Genomic DNA, 19,469 nt, shown 5'->3' with positions numbered 1-19,469 from the left:
TGAGAAAAGTGACAAAGTTCCAACAAGTCGGAGAGATCATAAGAACAACACCCCTTCCAAACCAAGTTCCCATGGAGACAAGTGGGCTGGCATACAATAGAAAAGAAAAAGAAGGAGTGCGAAAGAGAAAGGAAAAATAGAGAGAAGGACCGAGAGGCACAGGGGAAAGGAACGTAGGATGGGGGTATAATGAGCTGTTCAGCAGAAATTTAGGCATGAAAAAGTGGACAGAAGAGGACAGAATTCAATATGAACGCTAATTTTCCTTATCCTGTTGCCCTGCTCTCTCCGCAGGTCCGTTTGGGTTAGAAATTTTTTTCGGAATGTAAAGACAGACAGTTTTAAATAGTTTTTCAAACGCAATGCTGTTTTAAAACAGGTGGTTCCTGAACTTTTCAGTAGCTATAGATAGATTAGGAATTGAGAGTAAGATCGATCGATCCAACAAATACCAGACAGACTGATTCAGCAAACGAAGACAGGACAAAAAGTATGCAGAGGTTTTATTTCTTTGCTCCACGTAATGGCGAGAAGGCCAAATCTTTAATAGAAGGCCATCTCGGCCAAAAACTTCAATGTTTACTCCTCTGTTCCAATGCTTCTTGCCATAAACGTCCTCCTCTTTAGTCAGGGAAGTAGAGCGAGGATAAAATGGAAACCAAAGTGCATGTCCATGCCCTTCTCTTTGATCTCTCTTTTGGCTACCTCACTTAAAGAGTTTCACCCAAGTATTGTCTGGCATCTCTCTCTTTTCCCTGCTCCTACTCTTTATCTCTTTCCCTTTATGTCTCTATGGCCAAGCTTTTTTTTCTGTTGGCATGGCTCCTGTTTGTTTTCAGCCATTTTGGGGACTGGCAGTGCACGTAACAAACTGCTTAAATGGCGTCCTCTCACTCGCTCATTCTCTCCCTTACTCCCGCTCTCCCTCCCTTCCTTGCTATCATCAGGCTTGGTGTATGTAGAGTAGAGAGTGTGCCTGGTTAAAGTCTGTGTCTAATGAACAAAAAGAAATTTGAATATAAAGAGAACTTAAATTAAAATGAGGCTGGGAGGTGGGTGTGGGTGAGTAAGGGGTACGAGGCTGAAAAAAAAGAAGCAAAAACAGCCCAGAATCATGTGTCAGTGGCAAACTGAAGTGTGAGAGAGCGAGTGAGCGGGTGAGGGAAGGAGAGATAGAGCGGCAGAAGGAGGGGAGAGTCAGAGTGCGAGAGAGTCGTTTCTGCCCTCTACATAGCGCTGCCTGTGTGCACGCGCTCGTCTTTCCTTGTGTTCTCTCTCTCTCTCACTCATACACGCACACAGGAACACGCAGACCAGGACACACAGACCAAGGGAGGGAGAGTGAGAGAGTGAGAGAGAGAACACATCGCAGCCGAGATGCAGCAGAAGGTTTTTCGAGGTACGTTGTCTTGTGTGCTTGTGTAGCAGAGAATGGGAGTGAGAAGGAGACACTTTTTCCTCTTATCTATTTCTCTGTCTTCACCTCTTCCTGCTTCTTGCATTTCTATGCCACTCTCATATCATATCGATGGTGTTTTGGTTCTGTGTAGACACCAGAAATGAGTGTGCGTGTGGGTTTGTGTGCGCGCTAATCAAGGCCTGTCTCCCTTATCCTCGGCTGTTGTGGCTGAACCACGCAGTTCTTTTTCAGGGCTGGTGAGTCGCTCAATGATTAAAGTAAAATCAGAATAAAGCTTCAGACTTTTTTTGCATTCTCTTATCATAGTTTCTGTTCTGCTAAATCTGAATACTTTATGATGTGGCAAGTTCATATCTGATTATCTCAGTAGCAAAGGACATGTTTTTAGAATTAACGATCAAGTGGCATCTTGGAATATGGAGCCAGTCATTTTCCTAAAAACAGCATCTACCCGTGTTTTCGTATGGTGTATGTTATTAGATTTTATAACATGCACATACACTTTTTTTTTAAAGAGTTTAGATTTACACTGTATTTTGCTGTACTGCATAGTTGGAAGTACACTATTAAAAACCCCTGCAAGGCCAAAGGGTCAGAGGTCGTTAGAAGCCAATCAGCCAAGTTGTATGGTCTTGTTGAAGTGAGTTGCATATACACTAGAAATCAAATTGAATTTCCTGTCGCTGCTTAAGGGTTCATGTCAGCTAGCATGGGATATTTTCTATTCAAACTCACACATGTTAGCATAAAGAATCTGGCATATTGTAGTGACAGAGACATCAGATAAGAATGGAAACATGGCAGTGCTGCTCACTTTCCTAACCAAACTGAAACATTATAGAAGCAGGTTCAGGCATGATCTAAAGGAAGTAGCTTCAGCCAGGTCAGTAGCAGGGTTTTTCACTCTGTCTGTGATGGCAATTTTCTTCAAGTTTTGCTCTACTTAAAATATTGTCCTTGATCATATTACAGCAACAGATTTCTGGGAATCACTTGATGAGTTTAAACTCAGCGGACCATGTCAAACGCAGCATGTAACACGGGCAGACTCGCTAGAGCATGCTTCATGACAAATCCCCAAGATACCATAAATTGCTTAGAGGGGAAAGCAAGGAGCAAGGAAATCTTACCGTGGACGCAACCTTGGACCATCCGTCTCCATCTCCCAATTGCTTCCCTCTTTTTTCTCCAAACCAGCCCACTCTTCCTTTTTGCTCTTTTCCCTACTCCTCATCTCTCCTCTGGCTGCCTCCACCATGTTGTTGGCAGGGGGTTGTGCAGAGTTCATTAACTTGCAACATCCCCCTTTTCATAGTCTGCCTCACCCTGGTGGGCCCCGTCACGGGCGATACTGAAACAGACGACCTTCACTACCATTCTGTCCATGGTCTCTTTCAGTGGCCCAGCTAAATGCGAGACCTTTAGCTCATTACCCATCTTCTTCCGAGACCCTTCTCAGTTCCTAACCCACCCGTGACCGCATTATAAAGCAAGTCATCTCATGTGCTTAAATTGAAAATCTTTACCTGGATGACTAGCACGCACTTCATGTTCCAGCTGATGACATGGTTCTGACACTCGTTTTCAATTTCCTACATTTTGGAGAAAGTCAGTTTGTTAACCTTTATTTAATAGACTCGACCTTATATTTTATAGTGCAAAATGCAACCTCTTAATACTTCAGCTCTAACTCTTTCAGTCGAACGCATGCTCAAGTAGAGTGGCAGTCAGAGGGGGGAGGCAAAGGCCCTGACACGCTTGGCCAGCCTCTAGCACCAGGGACTGTTTGTTGAGAGGCAGTGTGTGCGTCATATGTGAAGAGAAAAGGAGGGTGAGAGGGAGAGATAAATAGGGACGGACGTACAGAGAAAACAAGGGGGTGGCAGATGTGTTTGTCCATTCCCTATGTGAATGCCATGTAAAACTGTGTCATTCTTAGGCCTTATTTCATGCCATAGCAGCCACAGCCACAACACGTGCTGGACAGGTTTGAATAATATTCAACTCTTCCTGTCTAATTTAACTATTACATAACATCTACTATTATACAGGTCTTCTGCTATACATCCTTTGCACACTTTCAGCAGCTGCATTTGTGGTATGATGGTTAACGTTAGCTGTAAAGCCACTTGTTTACAGACCGACCGGTTCATATGTGCCTGCACGTCTGCAAGTGTATTTGCGTGTTGAGAGGAGAGTGTATGTGCGTGTGCATAAAGCTTGTTGACTGCTTGTGTGTGTATGTGTGTGTGTTTCTGTGCATGTTTAACTGTGTGTTTGTGGCTCTTCCTGTCTCCAGGCCTGGATCTTACTTTCTTCCCCACCTCTCTCTGTCTATCTCTCTCTATTGCTCTCCCTCCTCCTCTCTTTCTCTCTCTGCAATAACAGTGCTGACCTAGTTTCAGTGCGTTCAGGGCTGCTTGTGGAATTTTACAGAGGCCTGCCTGCCTGCCTGGCTAAAACGCAGGCAGAAAACCATGACTGGGGATTTTTCTCTGGTGTTGCATCATTAGTGATATCTAAGAATGTTCACCGGCATCTATGGTAGATTTTGGTATAAAAGTTTAAGCAAAAAAAAGATGGTCATTAAATGAGCAACTAATGAGGGTATATGAACACAACAACACTGTGGACTATTAATTCTCAGACTGCTAAAGAAGAACTCCTTGACAGTACTCATCACATTGTTTTGCTTTAAATGCTATAAAGTGTAAAAAAAAATAAAAATAAAAATAATATATATATATATATATATATATATATATATATATATATATATATAGAGAGAGAGAGAGAGAGAGAGAGAGAGAGAGAGAGAGAGAGATCAGCATCAGGAACACACAATACTTTGGTTCAAAAGGCCATCTATATTTTGGTACCTTTTCAGTCTAGGCATATTTGGAGCACTTTGACTATAAATAACACTCTGTTGGGGAAATCTTAATTAAATTTTAGCAGTCTTCAATTAGGTGAAGGGAATGCTGTGACTCAGTGGGGTTAATTGCTGAGATTGTTTCCACATTTTCAGATTTTGCCATGCCAAATTTGGAAACTAAGATGATTGCAACCTTGTCTGACTAAGTTGCCTGTGTATAATAATCATAATGTATTGCTTATTTTATGCTAGCCTCTATTTTATAGGCAGTAAGTCTGTTTTAAATTCTAGCATGCTGATTTGCCACCACGCAATGCACACTTTTTGTAATACGCTTTTCTTGTCGTCAGTATAATACTACTAGATTCTGTGGTTTGTGGTTGTCTAAAATCTACAATGTTTCCTGTAATTAAAACAGAATACTTTTTATTTATCTATTTTTTGCAGGGTTAAGAGCGGGACCATGGTGTCGGGAGAGGATAGCTGGGACCCTCTCCACACCTGCACTGCATTCTTGGAGCTGAATGTGCAATGCATGGCAATCCTTGATCTGACACTTCTGGTTTTCACCATTCTTCAACTGTCAACTTCTTCACTGAAGACATAGCTAGAACAGATACTCTTTAAAGCATTTTCCGGGACCTTGCAGGACTGCAGAAACATACTTTGACTGTCTAGTGCTCTGTTTTAGGCCAACTATAGCCTTGGAGAGCATCTCAGAGGACTTGTACAAGGATCCAATGAAACACAGAGATAAACACATGAGAGGAGACAGGATGGGTGAGGGCACGGAGAAGGCGGACAGTGCCAAAACTACGAGGATATCGCTCAGTTTTCCCCTCAGTGCTGGATTGCCTAGCTTTTCTTCACAGAAGCACTGCTCCTCATCCCATCCCACTTCTCCCACTGACGTCCATGGCAGAGATGGCTCAAATGGTACAGCGTGGATAGGGGAAGCATTTAGAGACAAACAATTATCGAAAACGTCATCAAAAACTGACCGCCTGCCATGTGCTTCCTCTTCCTTCCCTGTTGATCTAGCTGCTCCAGTCAGTAAGAACTGCAAGTCATCTTTGTCCTTTTCCGTTGATGGTAGTGGTTCCAGATACCCAACATCTCCCTTACAACACTCTAACAAAATTGACTATTCAAAAGAGACAGCTGGGGTTATTCTCAATAATGGATACAAAGAGCATTCGACAACAGAAACAGCACACATCCTTTTCAACCTCAGTGCAAGAGCCTACCAGGACCAAGGTGTGAAGGATCCAGAGAGTTCAAAAGGCAAAAAACGCAAGGCAAACAGCCTACATGTTGAACTGAGCCTTCCTCTCCCTAGCATTAACCCTCACTCGTCTTCATCAACCCCTCCTCCTCCTCCTTCGCCCTCGTCTGTCTCTCTAACTTCCTCCCCCTTGACTATCCCCACGACATCTTTCCATAACTCCTTTAGGGCAGTGCCGAAGCCAGAACTACTGTGCGGGGTGTGCCACCGTCTGTTCAGCACTGCCTCGTCCCTCACTGTCCACATGCGTCTCCATCGGGGGGGGCGAGTACTCAGCTGCCGCCACTGTGGCAAAGCCTTCATCCATAATAAAAGACTGCAATCCCATGAGGCCACCTGCAGGCAAGGGCTGCCAGCTTTTCCAGTGCCACCCAAATTAGAGACCCTGGAGGAGGGTGAAGTGGAGGGAGAGAGAGCAGATGAGGCTGCAGAGCCAGAGCAACTTGGACAAGAAGCAAGGCCTGGCCGACCCATAAAGAAAGTGCGAGACCTTCACACTCATCATGCTGAAACATTGACTTGCAGCGATGCCCTGGAGGAAGAGGATCACTTTGTAAAAGTGGTGGATGGACATATCATTTACTTTTGCTCTGTGTGTGAACGCTCTTACATGACTTTGTCCAGCCTAAAGCGACACTCCAATGTGCATTCATGGCGCCGGAAGTACCCCTGTCACTACTGTGATAAGGTTTTTGCTCTGGCTGAGTACCGCACCAAACATGAGGTGTGGCACACAGGTGAAAGGCGCTACCAGTGCATCTTTTGCTGGGAGGCATTTCCTACTTACTACAACCTTAAAACACACCAAAAGGCGTTCCACGGTATCAATCCTGGCTTGATCTCAAGTGAAAAAACAGTCAACGGTGGCTACAAGCAGAAGGTCAATGCCCTTAAACTGTACCGCCTGCTGCCCATGCGATCTCTAAAGCGACCTTACAAAACATACAGTCAGCCAATGGCTGATGGACTACTCACTTCTGATTCATCAGTTACCCTGCCTTTATCTATAGACAGCAGCCTCCCACAACCTCTGGACACTAAGAAATTGGAGTCTTTCCTGAAAGATCTTCAAACCCCAGAAATCAAGACTGAGCCAGAGGGATTGCCTATCAGGGTGGGAGTTGAGCAGGGTAAAAAACTAGCTTCTCCTCAAAAAGACATGACAGTAAAAGCAAGAGAGACAGAGGGCTCAGATTTATGGCAGTCAGGTAGTAACAGTGGCAAAAGCAAAACTCCAAAGTGCCCAGAAGGAGCTGTCTCTTCAGTCATTGCATTTGCGCACAGCAAACCCTCGGTCATCATGCACAGTGCTGCAGTCTCTTCCTCTGTCATTGTTCACAGAAGCAAGATGGACTCTGAGGAGAGAAAAAGAAGTCCAGAAAATCATCTAATTACAAAAAACGGTCAAAAACAGATTAAAAAACTTAGCCAGAGTGAACACACAGAGGCATACAGGGAATGGGATGCTGTCAGTGTAGACCCAGAGCCCTTGAAAATGAGACAGCCAACAAAGAAACATCAAAAGGGACGAAAAGTTCACAATAAAACAGAGTCAAGTAAGACAATACCTTTAGCAATGGGATCAGAAGTCAAAGGCAGCGGTCCACTTTGTCAGATTACTGTGCGCATAGGGGAGGAGGCCATTGTCAAACGGAGCATCTCTGAAACAGATCTAAGGAGGGACAAAAGCCCTACACGCAGCAAACCCAAAAAGTGTAACCTCTCACAGGAGGACCAGAGAGAGCAGCGGCACACCAACCATCACCAACGTAAACACCGTAACTCCAGTCAGGAAAGAAAGGAGGTGGAGTCTAAATGGAAAACCCCTAAACTAAAAGGCAAGGTGAGGAAATACTTCTTCCGGCAGGAGGTCAGGGAGGACATAAATGACCATGATGTGGAGGACAACCTATGGAGGCCTTACTATTCTTACAAACCAAAGCGAAAAGCCCTTCATATGCAAGGGGCTAAAGCTTGGAAGCGCAAATTGCACTACAAACGATCCCTGAGGCCTATGAGGAGAGCTGAAAGACTCATGAAAAATCTGAATAAAGAAATTGAGGTTAAAGATGCAGATGAGGGAGAGGAGAGGCGACAGAAAGTAAAGAAAGAACGGAGAGAAGTTTGTGAATCACAGAAAACTGAAGTCAAAAATATGTCACCCACTTGTCCTGTCTCTTCAAGAACAGAACAGAAGGAAAAAGAAAAGGGAACTCATGGAAAGCTTGATCTTCCTCTCCCTTCATCTGTCCCTCAGGCTCCAAACAACCATCAAAACACATTGTCCTCTATCATCAAACAACAATGGTCAGAAGATCAGGCTTCTGAGTGTGGAACATGTGGACGCTGGTTCTCCAGCTCTAGGAAACGAGACAAACATGAGTTGACACATCTATTTGAGTTTGTGTGCATGCTTTGCAGAGCTCCATTCTCCTCACAGTCCAAACTAGAGGAACATCAGAGAACTCAGCATCCCAAAAACAAGCCCCTGTCTGCTCCTAGTTTCTTTACCTCCCAGTCATTAAGAAAGGAGGTAGAAATGAAAGCAGATGATAATGGAGTGAATGGAAGTTCCATAGAGAAAGGCAGCCTAGTTCGCTTGGGCAGGAGGCCTTTGATCAGATATACATGCTCACAATGTGATAAAGTCTGCAAAACCTCTGCTGCACTTAACTGCCACCTCAAGCGACATGAGTTAGGCAGTCCAACCAAGGTTGAAGACACACAGGAAAAGCAAGATATGCCATGTTGCACACCTTCTGCAGTAGAAACTACACCAGGCAAAGGTTTAGACACCAACTGTGGGCAAGTACAGCCTGTGTCTGTCATATATTACTCCAAACCAGACTGTAAAATCACTGACAACCAACTGGGTGAGAAGATGGAAGAACACCAAAGAGTCAGAAATTGTGAAAGCCCCAAAGTGGCAAACAATGACAAAGTCCACAGTCCACTGCGTGCACAGTTTTCCCAAGTTATGCACAGCCCCACTTTAGAAAGGTTTAACGTCATCTCTCCTAACCTCCCTAGTGTACTAGTAATGAATGGTGCAGAGTGCCTAGACTACAGGACACCAGAGAAACGGAATTTAGACACACTAGATCAGCAGAAAAGAAGCCCAACACCAAGCGACAGGCAAATCCAAGTTGCTCAAATGCTGACAGAGCCTCAGATTAGAAGAGAAACAACTCCATCTGGACCCATATCACTAAAAGCAGGCAGAGGTAATGTGTTTAGAGAAGGTGACAATATTCCAAATGAAGATTTCAGTGATTTACAAGATGCTCAGGATTTAAGACTCTTTCCTCAATCCAGCAGCCAAGCCCAAGATTTATCCATGCCAACAATACTGGCAAAAAAGAAGGAGCTTGTTCAACAGATTAAACATCCATCCAACATTTCAAAGGAACAGTCTTGTAATGAGGTGTCGTTGCTAGTACCCAAAGAGGAACCACTCAGTCCTATACCATCTCCTACATGCTCTGTCATTCAAACCACTCCAAAAGGATCTTCTCAAAGGTATTCAAAGTCACCTTGTCACTCTCCAGGACCATTGGACCTACAGTTGCGGCCACAGGTGGAGCAAAGCCAATTATACAGAGGAAGGCACAACACAGAAAAACAGGGTCTTATATTTAAAGCAAATTCTGCTGGGATGAGTGATACTTCTTCATGCCACAATCTGCTACATACTCAAGTGCCCAGAGCAGAGCCTGAATCAAAGGACAACACCTCTGTCACTCCTACCGAACACCACAGAGGCTCTGGCTACCCTGTACAGGAGCTTACTCTTCCCTTGGTTATACCTGGAGGGTACTGCTCTGGTAAGAAACAGGAGGAGCAATTCCTGATGTCTTACCCTGCTGGACCCCTGCCCTTTCCACCACTTGGGAAGATGGTACCACACTCTGACTCCACTAAAATGCCCTTTTACCCTGACCCCTATCACCTACTGTATGGCCCACAGCTACTGCCATACCCCTATAACCTTGCTGCCCTTCCAATGGCTCTAAATATGATGGCATCAGGGGATAAAGAGCCCTTACCCTTCTTGCCTTTTTTCAATTATGCCGCTGCCGCTGCCCCTTTAACAGGCACAGTGCCCCATCCTTTAGTGGTGAATCCTAGCCTATACAACAGTGGCGGCAGCAGTAGCACAAAGCAGGACAACCCATAAGTGAGTACACAATGGCAGCAAGGGAATATCTGTAGAAGAGCAGTGGAGGCCATTTTGGGTGGAAATTATGTTTTTCTGTTTGTTAACTGAACACTCTTGCACAGCTCTTACTTCTCTTTTGTAAAGCAGTAAATGCAAAGGCATACATAGGAATCAAATGTGGTGGAAAGATGGACAGGTATCTTGATGACAAGAGGAAAGGATATAAGGGGGTAAAGAACAATAGATATAAAGCCCCCTTCAGGCACTGCCAAGATGCACCTCCAACACACCACTACTTTGCCTCTAGTGTTGTTAGAGTTTGGAAATCTTATAGGGATAACACATGAACAATGAACAATAACAGCTAACAGGATATGTGTTTTGCTAAATGATTTCTGTCTGCTTCCCATAATAGGGACAGTATATAACAACAGTAATGATAATAATAGTTGTGTTAATTATGCTTCTTATAGTAATACAAGGGTGGCTTATTATTGAAAGCAAAATGCTATTCCTGACGAGGCTCAACATACTCAACACACACACACACAGGGAAGATGCAGCAGCAGTTTTGTGTGCGTGTGTTTGTGTGTGTGTGTGTGTGTGTGTGTGTGTGTATGCATGCATGGGTGTGTATAGTGTGCGATTTTATATAGAGGTAATGCATGGAGACTTTGGGGTAGCTCATAGTGTCATATCTTACAACATCGGTACTCCAGTCATGTGTTTTTCAGTATTTCGGCTTTATGTGTGCCAGCAGGTTTGTGTAAGTGTATTTGTGGGGTGTGTTGGGGGTGTAGGCATGCACATTTAAAATAATTTGTGCTGCATCAGCCTTTGGTCAGTTTTATGGAAGTTCACATAAAAGCATCATTCCTGGAAAACTGCTATAATCTTAATAGGTCAGTAAATAGAAATCATAGACAAAGTTCTACTTTCGTAAGTCATAGCATAGCAACTTGATGGTGTAGCTACATGTCATATGGATTAAAAATATTATTCAGATGCCTTCACTAACCAGGATCATCGACAAGGTCAAATGTATGGTGATATAGAATCCACTCTACATTTGATTGTGCTATGTCTAGGGACAGATTGTGTTTCGCATAGTTTGGTTTGTAGGATGTTGGTATTAATCCTTGATCATTTGTGTAATAAGTCTGTGTACTTCCAGTACTCCTGCCAACTCTGTTTCATCTCTTCCAACAACATACGTTCCAGTTGACTTCATGTCTATGGCCTTCTCCTCCCCACTGCCCCCTGGTGTCCATCAAAGTCACTCCATTCACTTGACTGAATTTGAGTCTCAACAGAGAGGGAGAAACCAAGTGAGACAAACCGACAATGATACAGAGTCTCACTTTTTGCATGAGCAAAAATGGGAGAAAAGTGGAGAAAAGCGCAACTTGGCAGTGCGTTACAAAATAAATGGAGCTTCCCTTATAAAGAACGCTTGTAAGAGGCAGTAGTTGGTGAATGTTATTTTTAGGAAAACATAATCTACAACAAGCGAGCCACCATTTTTTCGGTTAGCAGATTCTCTCTCCGCAGCAGAGAAAAGAGAGGGAGAGGACGTCAGTCAGTCCTGACGCCCCTGCAGGACCTGCACTATGGGACTTATAGCACTGGAGTAGCTAAAGCTCTCCCTTGTACCTTCTTGTTTGTTTTTTTATTTGTTTTGTTTTTCACTATATTATTTGCTTGATTTACATAATTTTCCTTTTTTGGTAGTGAAAAAAAAGGCTTGTACTTGAAACTCATTCAAGTACACAAGAATATGAATGTAATTTAGTCATGAGGTTAAAAATAAAGACAAAATCGTAGATCATTTCTGTACACTGACTTGAAAAATAACAAGTAACATTGAACAGCTATGAGGTATTCATATATACATACATACACACACACACATATATATATATATATATATATATATATATATATATACAGTAGTCTTAGCAACATGTCAAGGAAGTTGGATTCAATATAACCACAATGCATGAGCAACAATTGCTTCTTCAGTATCTTCTGGTGTTGTCACAAAACTCAATTTTCCTCCATACGTGGTTCTTCATTTTCAACAAAAACAAAATTTCAAATCTAAAACCAAAAAGAGATACTACTATGTTGCCTTATTTCTTTTTCCCAAGAATTAAGAAAGCTTTTCAAATACCACCCTTCCATCTCCAAGTCTTTTTCATTTCAACACCCTCTCCCAGTCTATTCTCCATATTTTATCTTCTCCCTTTGAAGTAAGTGTGAAACTGTGCAATGTAGCCGCAGCACTGTTCATTTCCTGAGAGTAAAACACAATGCAATGAACGGTTGTGGATCATGTAGCTTCACTCGAGTATGAGTACAAGCCTTTTGTTTGCTTTGTAAAAGTGTGTTTGAGAGTGAGAAAGGGTGTGTGGTGGTAAAGGAAAAGGAAACCAAAACTAGGTCTATCTCCCTTGATTGCTACCAACAAACTTGTGTTTGATTTTGGACCTCTTATTTTTTTCCTCTATTTCCTTAACCATGACAAAATTTTTACATGAATTCTAAAAATGTGTAAATGATTGAATTGCGTCAACCACTTGTACCAGTGATTGGTAAAAAAAAGAAATGTTTAAATTTGTGTAAACAAATGTAAAACAAAAAAAGGTAACAATCATATGTTGAGAGGTTCACATAAAGAAACTGATAATTATTTTCAGTGAACTAATAACATTGGCTTTTTAAAAAAAAAATTATATTTAAGCCTGACTTGGTTTAAATATTGGCCCGAATAGCAATTGCTAAATTCTGAATCAGTAACTGTTAAAAAAAAAAAAAAGACTAAATTTAAAATTCTGATGTTTACATACAAAGATGCCTTTGCATTTTTTTATTTAAATAAGCTATTAAGAATATGCACATAATCTGAACGCACCTTACAAAGAAAAAAACTGTCATACCATTTTCTATAAAACGTTGTATTTAAGTACTGCTTTGAGGAACAACATAATGAGTTACAATTTATGTTCTCATGCTTTTTCCATCAGCAGACATTCAATGAAATTCAGTGGATAGTACGCTTGAAGGAAATCACTTGTGACTGTGTGGGCTACTACTACTACTACTACTAGTCCTACTTTAGAAAAAAAATAGGCTATTTATCAGTCAGCATCTGGAAAGACTACTGAATATTTGCACAGACTTTAAAAAATAAAAATAAAAAGACAAAGTATTTTAGAAATTAAGCTTTTTGGGGACATATGTGGTGAAATAATCCCAGATCTGTCCAGTATGTTTGATTTTGAACAATACCTGAACTACAACCAAATTAGCATCATCTTGGTTCACCCAGAACAAGGACCCCTTGGAGGCTTAAAATGTCAATCAAAGTGACTAAAACTACCAGCTGCATATGTTCTGCACTTGGTCATAGTTGTAGGCATGTGACTAAATTGTCTGGTATTTTGTGACAATGTTATATTGTGCCATTGTTTTAGAGGTCCACGTTATATCTGGGCAGTTTCCAAAAAGTGAAATGTTTGAAAACTTTATTTGTGTCTTCTTGTTGACTTTGTGACCGTTTAATACAAAGGTCTGTTGGCACACATTGCCGATTCAAGTCTACAATCAACAGTTAATTTCTTTGCTCTTGTTCTCTTTACTCCCTCTGTCCACGCTACAACCATACAAATAAAGTATTAACCTGATGATGTGCAAAATATCTTTTATCTTCATCATTAATATGCAATGTCGGCACAGTTTTGACAACATTCAAAACAGAATGTGTTTAAATGTTTAAAGCAAAATAACTAGATTTTCTTACCCTGTCAGAAAAAAAATGCTACCCTTTGAAGTACACCAGCTTGTCACTGGAGCAGTACCCTCAAAGAGATTGCATATTAGTATGTTTTTAGTAAGGGTGCATATTAGTGCCCTTAAGCTACTAATATTATGTGCCCTTTATGGGTAGGCACTGCCCCACTGACAAGCTTAAAGTATCATTGTATTACATTTTTTTCTGAAACTGGAATCATTTACAGATTGTCCGATGTATGGCCAGGTTTCCTGCTCTTTGGCACTGGCCATGGAATTGGGAAAGTCAACCTATCAAATAATTAAACAAAACGGTGGAACTTTTCCGAAACTAATTTGACCTCTTTTCATAGTAATTGTTAGCTTTAGTCTGGAAAAAAAAACCACTAGTACTTCATTTTTGGCATTCTAAAACAGGTTTACACAAAGAACAACAACAACAAAAAAAGCCACCTACGCCTCACTAGTCATACATCAAGGTTTCACTGTAATAGATGAACAAACATCAGTTACCTTTCAAAGTTCATGTCATGTAATCAGACTGACTTCTAGGTCGAAGATGGCAAGTGAAATCTTCAAAAAACAAAAAAAACTCTATTTGTTAAAATTTATATAGAAAATACATTTTTGCCCTATGAGTTTAGTTTTTTGTATTTATTATTATAAAAGGGTTACTCTAAGACTCATACTGCATTAAGCTATGCCTTTAAGAAGGTTCCTCATTTGCCACTAACCTAAGAAATGACAGTATCCATTTAATCAAGACAAATTGATTTGCATAAGGTAGTTTGTGCCAGGAAATGATAGTGTTTAGCTTTTGATTGTTCTGACCATAAAATGTCTCTCTACTATTTTTTTTTAGCATTCTGCACTTTTTAAGTTGTCCAAAAAAAATTCTGAAAAGTAACAAAAGTCAGAAATTTATATTTATCTTATCTATTCCTAAAGGGTATATTAGTATTTTGTTGTACTAGGTGTCCCTAAAGGTACAATTTTTGACTTTCTTTTTCTAACAGTGTACTCTACAACGATGCAGTCATTCATTTTTTTTTTCTTTTTGTTCCCAACTTTCACCCACTTCATGTTTTGTATCATTAAACACCATAGCACAAACAAATAACTCAATGCCAATTAGGCTAGTGTAATAGTACACTGGTGAAAAGAATCACCATTTTATCAGCATACAAAAGACTTGTACACTAAAAAAACAAAAACAAGATCAATATTTTCCAGTGCTGTGATGTCGAACTCCTCATTCTCTGGTCTTCTGGGGAAGCTGTGTGCTAGACTGGAGTTTACTCACTTCTCAGAGAAAGAGAGAGAGAGGTAGTCTGATGGCAGTAGGCTAAACCAAAGTCCATTCCCTCTTGTATCTACTCATCTTCTAAGCTCTGGAGTTAAAAGAGAATGAACTATCTAAAGGAAGTGGTCATACTACTGTTAGGCCTGTACCTGATTCTGCTGTGCAGGAGAGTGTCAGGTGATCAGGTGAGTATGAGATCTCGAAATGACAGGTATAACATTTCTTTTTTAACTAGAGTTTCACAAGTCATAAGAGACATATACTCACAAAGGCCTTTTGTTTTTTACTAGGCAGTTATGTTGAGAAAGTAGTGCTTGTTAAATATAATATGCAAGCATAAACTGCAGAAGTAATTGTTGCCATGTAGCTGAATCAACAGAAATGAAAAGGTAAAGGCTAAAGTTGACAGCACAGATATGAATTACGATTCTGTGTACCGAGGCTTGCTTGATCCACTTCACCTATTTTACACTGAAAAATGATTTCTTGTGATAATAGAAAATACAGATTTATTTTAAAATACATTAAGTTCATGAGTTCATATAATACCAAAGAAAATAAACTCACTTTGCCTTTTAAAAAAAACAGAACTGCCCCCTTTTTAATATCTTGTGAAACTCCAGCTACAAAAAGACTTTTCTTTAAATTTATTTCAACATTTGTAAGTAAACTTGGATAAAATGTCAAGTAATATATTATCTAATACAAATATTAAAGCTAAAATTATTCAAGCCAATTTCATTGTTTAGATATTTCATAGACAATATTGTATAATGTATGTTTTTTGATCACATAAACTGAAAATGTTAGTTATTTCCATTAAATTTGATAAAACTGATGTTTTATTATTCCTTTACATTTCTTTATTCATTGTATGGCATTTAAAGGATTACACAATTATGTTTGATTTAATTTTTTTATTTAATTAATGCATAAATAAAAAAAATAGGATTATATACTTTTTAAGTGTATTTACAAAAAAATAGTGAATATATAAAGTTTATGAAAAACATCTAAGCTCTTTCTAGTAATAATTATATTTTTCCTATTTAGAAAAAAATATCCTGAACTAGTATTGGCATGCTAAATGAAATAATTTTGGTATAACAGTGCCTATGCATCTGCTAACATGTCCAAATTCTACATTTTTAAATATATTACAGCTTGGAAACAACTTTAGCTGACAAATTCGTTGCACAGTTAGCACATTTGACCCTGAATTCACTGAACCCTGGCTCCACACTTGCCCGGGGCAGCAGTATTTACACTGGCAGCTTGTCTGGGGATATCGCAGATGCATGTGTTTACTTAGCTTTTAGCGAGAGTGCGAGAGATAGGTCTAAACATAATCTGAGCATTCTTGGCTGCTTTATGATTGTTGTGTGATGTCAAAACCATTTTCTGATTTTTGGGATGACAGATCCAGATATCCAAGAGAGTCATCAATCTTGCACACAGACAGTCCAAATGGACTCCCTTAATGCAGATGAGCGCAAATCTCTCTGACATCACGAGGTGAGTTGGCTCAATTTGGCTTTACTTTCTAAATTGTAATTTCTAGGCATTTAATTGCGATAGCTACTCATCGTGCATCATAGTGGCAGATTTCACTGTGAGATGTCTTACCTCGCACATACAGCATCAGATCTTTCTTTGAGTTTCGGACCCTTGATCCAGAGGGGGCTGTCTTTTATGGAGACACCAAAGAAGGACGGGACTGGTTTGTGCTTTCACTGCGTGATGGCATACCTGAAATGCAAATTGGGAAAGCAGACATCTTAGTGAGCGTAAAGGGAGGTCGCAAACTCAATGATGGGGCCTGGCACTTGGTAAAATCTCTTTATCTTTTCTTAATCTCTGCTGATTTCTCTGAAGCCTGATAGCAATTAAAGCAACATCCCTATGTCTATGCTCCTATAAAGACCACAGTTGAAAAATGTGGGGCTGTATGTTTTTTTTTAATGCTTTTGAAAGAAGTCTTTTATGCTCAACATGGCTGCATTTATTTATTAAAAAATATACAGTAATATTGTGAAATATTATTACAGTTTAAAATAATTGTTTTCTATTGTAATATATTTTCAAATGCAATTCATTACTGTAAAAGGCAAAGCTGAATTTTCACTGTAACGTGATCCTTCAGAAATCATTCTAATAAGCTAATTTGACTCTTTACTTATATAATCAATGTAAATGTTGCGTTCTTGCTGAATAAAATTATTAATTTCTTTAAAAATGTCTTACTGACCCCAAACATTTGAAAGGTAGTGTATATATATATATATATATATATATATATATATAAAAAGAAAATAAAAAGCATTTTTTAGCATTCTTTTTTGGTTTTGGACAGCTGGAGTTGCGCAATGAGGGCAAATTTGTGGTGCTAGAGGTAAACAACAAGGTTGAGCTTGTAGTCGGCCTCCATTCTAAACTAACGGAAGACGACCTAACAGGAACGATACGTCTTGCTCTTGGTGGCATGCTGGTGGACAAACGAAAGCTCTTCCATCCAGTACGTTTACTTGTATTTTCCATGAATATTTTAACTGAAAAGTGATAAATAACTAATTATTGAATTGACTGGCCACATTAAATATCATTTCCTTTATTTTATTCCTCAGTTTGAGCCAAAAATAGATGCTTGTATAAGAGGAGGGCATTGGTTAAATCTCAGCGCTACCTGGGATACAGACTCAACATGGGAACCCCTGCCCTGCTTCTCCGAGATCAAGAAAGGGAGCTATTTTCCAGGAACTGGAGTGGCTATGTTTAATACATCTGGTGAGCAAAAAGTCATACATGTTTAAACTTGCATTGCAGATTGGATGACATTTTCCTTCCATGTACATATCCTAACAGATCTTCCGGGACTTAAGACAGAAGAGGCCGGTATTACAGTGGAGGTCTTCGGATCCTGGACTGGGACAACGCTGAGTCTCCAAAGCACAGGATTTGAGTATGTTTTGGGAGAGTTAGAAGGGAATAAAGATGTCAAGGTATGTACAGAGTAAAAAAATAAAATAATTTGTATCATTAATGAAATGCTATTAACATTTAAATGATGACGCTGCTGATGATTATTACAAAGAAAACTGAGTTATATTAACATCTAGTCTTTTGTTTTAAAGTACACAGGTCTATTACAAGCAATCTTGTTATAAAATGTATTGGTAACAATTTGCAATAAGGTTCCTTTTGATAACATTACATTAGTTAACACAAACTTATAATGAAATATAAAGCATTTCTTAACCTTTCATTTATTAATCAAAGTTAATGTTAGTTTTAACATTTACAAATACTTTATTAAAAATCTAAAAGAGTACCTCAATATTATTTAATGGTCCTGAGGTGACAAAATAACAATGGACAGTTATTTTTTTTTTCAAATAAAAAGAAACAAGGATGAATAAATACTGCAACAGATGCTTTGCTTAATGCAAGTAGATTTTAGCTGATGCATCAACTAATGTTAACTAATGGGACCCTATTGTAAAGTGTAGCCCATGTATCTGCACTGTAACAGAAGGAGCAGTTGGGCCTGAAAGAGGAATCGGAAAGTGTTGCCCTTCCCCATGAACCTGCAACACTTACTCTAACCATACTGAAACATTCACTTGTGGTAAACAGCATATCAGAGCTTGAAACGGAAAGTCTGGACTTTTTCACCATGTGGAAAAAGGGGATGCTACTGACTTTTGGGGGAGTGCCAGGTAAATTTGCGAGGTGGAAGTAAGCAAGAATTTCCATGCTGAAGTTCTCCATTCGCCAATATCCTTTATATTCAGTGTTAGATTGTGTATGTTTCACTTGTTTCTGTCAAACAGATAACTTGTTTTGCATTGCACAAATTATTCTACTTCTACTTCTACTGCTTTAGTTAATTCTCTGAGTCTGAACCTTTTTTTTTTTTTAATCTTTTGTCTTTTCAGGTGACAGCGAGAAGGCAAAAAGTACACAATACCTTCGTGGGTGTCTGGAGAAAATCCTTGTCCAAGGCCAGGTCATTGATCTTGATCGGGCATTGTACAAACACACTGCAGTGTCTTCTCACAGCTGTCCTACAGAAGCAATGAATGAACTCACTTAATAGACTCACTTTTGCAATCTAAACTCTATATCTTATATCTGTCATAGGTAGGCATATTTAAAAATGCTCCATGTTCAGCTGACCCAAAACCTCAAAAAAGTACTGATGGGCTGTAATGTTACAGTGAGCAATAAAATACATCTGAAATGCAATGATACATCTTTCCAGTACATTAATGATTGTAAAAGGTAACTCTGTTTACAAACACATCTTAAAGGGAACATTTTTCAATGAAAATCTTTGTCAACAAAATAAATCATGATCAATTAAATTATGTGTTGCTTTATTAATTTGTATCACTCCATGAAGTAAATACAAAACATGTGCAGGTTATGTAAAACAAACAAACAATTAATCATTAATATTAATGGCTGATAATTAAACCTAACTCTTTTTCTACCCGACTTTGTTTTGTCTACATTATATATATATATTCTGATGGTGAAATTGTTGTGGTAGGTCATAATACTTTAAAGATTTATATAAATGATTATTTTTTTATGTCTATGTTCATATTTATCACAGTTAAACACATAATACTT

At 39.6% G+C, this 19,469-nt stretch overlaps 2 protein-coding genes across 2 annotated transcripts; both read left to right on the top strand.

Annotated features, from left to right (window-relative positions):
* The first annotated feature begins 1,171 nt into the window (after positions 1–1,171).
* Positions 1,172–11,647, top strand: LOC132121468 (zinc finger and BTB domain-containing protein 38-like). The gene is made up of 2 exons (XM_059530875.1): positions 1,172–1,399; positions 4,743–11,647. The coding sequence occupies exon 2, from the start codon at positions 5,036–5,038 to the stop codon at positions 9,755–9,757; it is 4,722 nt and encodes a 1,573-aa protein (XP_059386858.1). The 5' UTR covers positions 1,172–1,399; positions 4,743–5,035; the 3' UTR covers positions 9,758–11,647.
* Positions 11,648–14,826: 3,179 nt separating this feature from the next.
* On the top strand, positions 14,827–19,198 carry LOC132121467 (sex hormone-binding globulin-like). Its single transcript, XM_059530874.1, has 8 exons — positions 14,827–15,019; positions 16,255–16,349; positions 16,474–16,663; positions 17,188–17,349; positions 17,459–17,618; positions 17,697–17,833; positions 18,364–18,550; positions 18,770–19,198. Exons 1-8 carry the CDS (start codon positions 14,939–14,941, stop codon positions 18,925–18,927), a joined length of 1,170 nt encoding a protein of 389 aa, XP_059386857.1. The 5' UTR covers positions 14,827–14,938; the 3' UTR covers positions 18,928–19,198.
* The last annotated feature ends 271 nt before the right edge of the window (positions 19,199–19,469 follow it).

The sequence above is a fragment of the Carassius carassius genome, chromosome 39 (genome assembly GCF_963082965.1).
Source record: "Carassius carassius chromosome 39, fCarCar2.1, whole genome shotgun sequence".
Taxonomy (NCBI): domain Eukaryota; kingdom Metazoa; phylum Chordata; class Actinopteri; order Cypriniformes; family Cyprinidae; genus Carassius; species Carassius carassius.
This window is presented reverse-complemented; position numbering and strand designations above follow the sequence as displayed.

Excerpts from the sequence above, each read along its gene's own strand:
- LOC132121468 (XM_059530875.1), top strand. The coding sequence starts at position 5,036 with ATGAAACACAGAGATAAACACATGAGAGGAGACAGGATGGGTGAGGGC.
- LOC132121467 (XM_059530874.1), top strand. The coding sequence starts at position 14,939 with ATGAACTATCTAAAGGAAGTGGTCATACTACTGTTAGGCCTGTACCTG. Across the intron at positions 16,350-16,473 it reads AATCTCTCTGACATCACGAG|CATCAGATCTTTCTTTGAGT; the intron begins GTGAGTTGGCTC and ends TCGCACATACAG. Across the intron at positions 16,664-17,187 it reads ATGATGGGGCCTGGCACTTG|CTGGAGTTGCGCAATGAGGG; the intron begins GTAAAATCTCTT and ends GGTTTTGGACAG.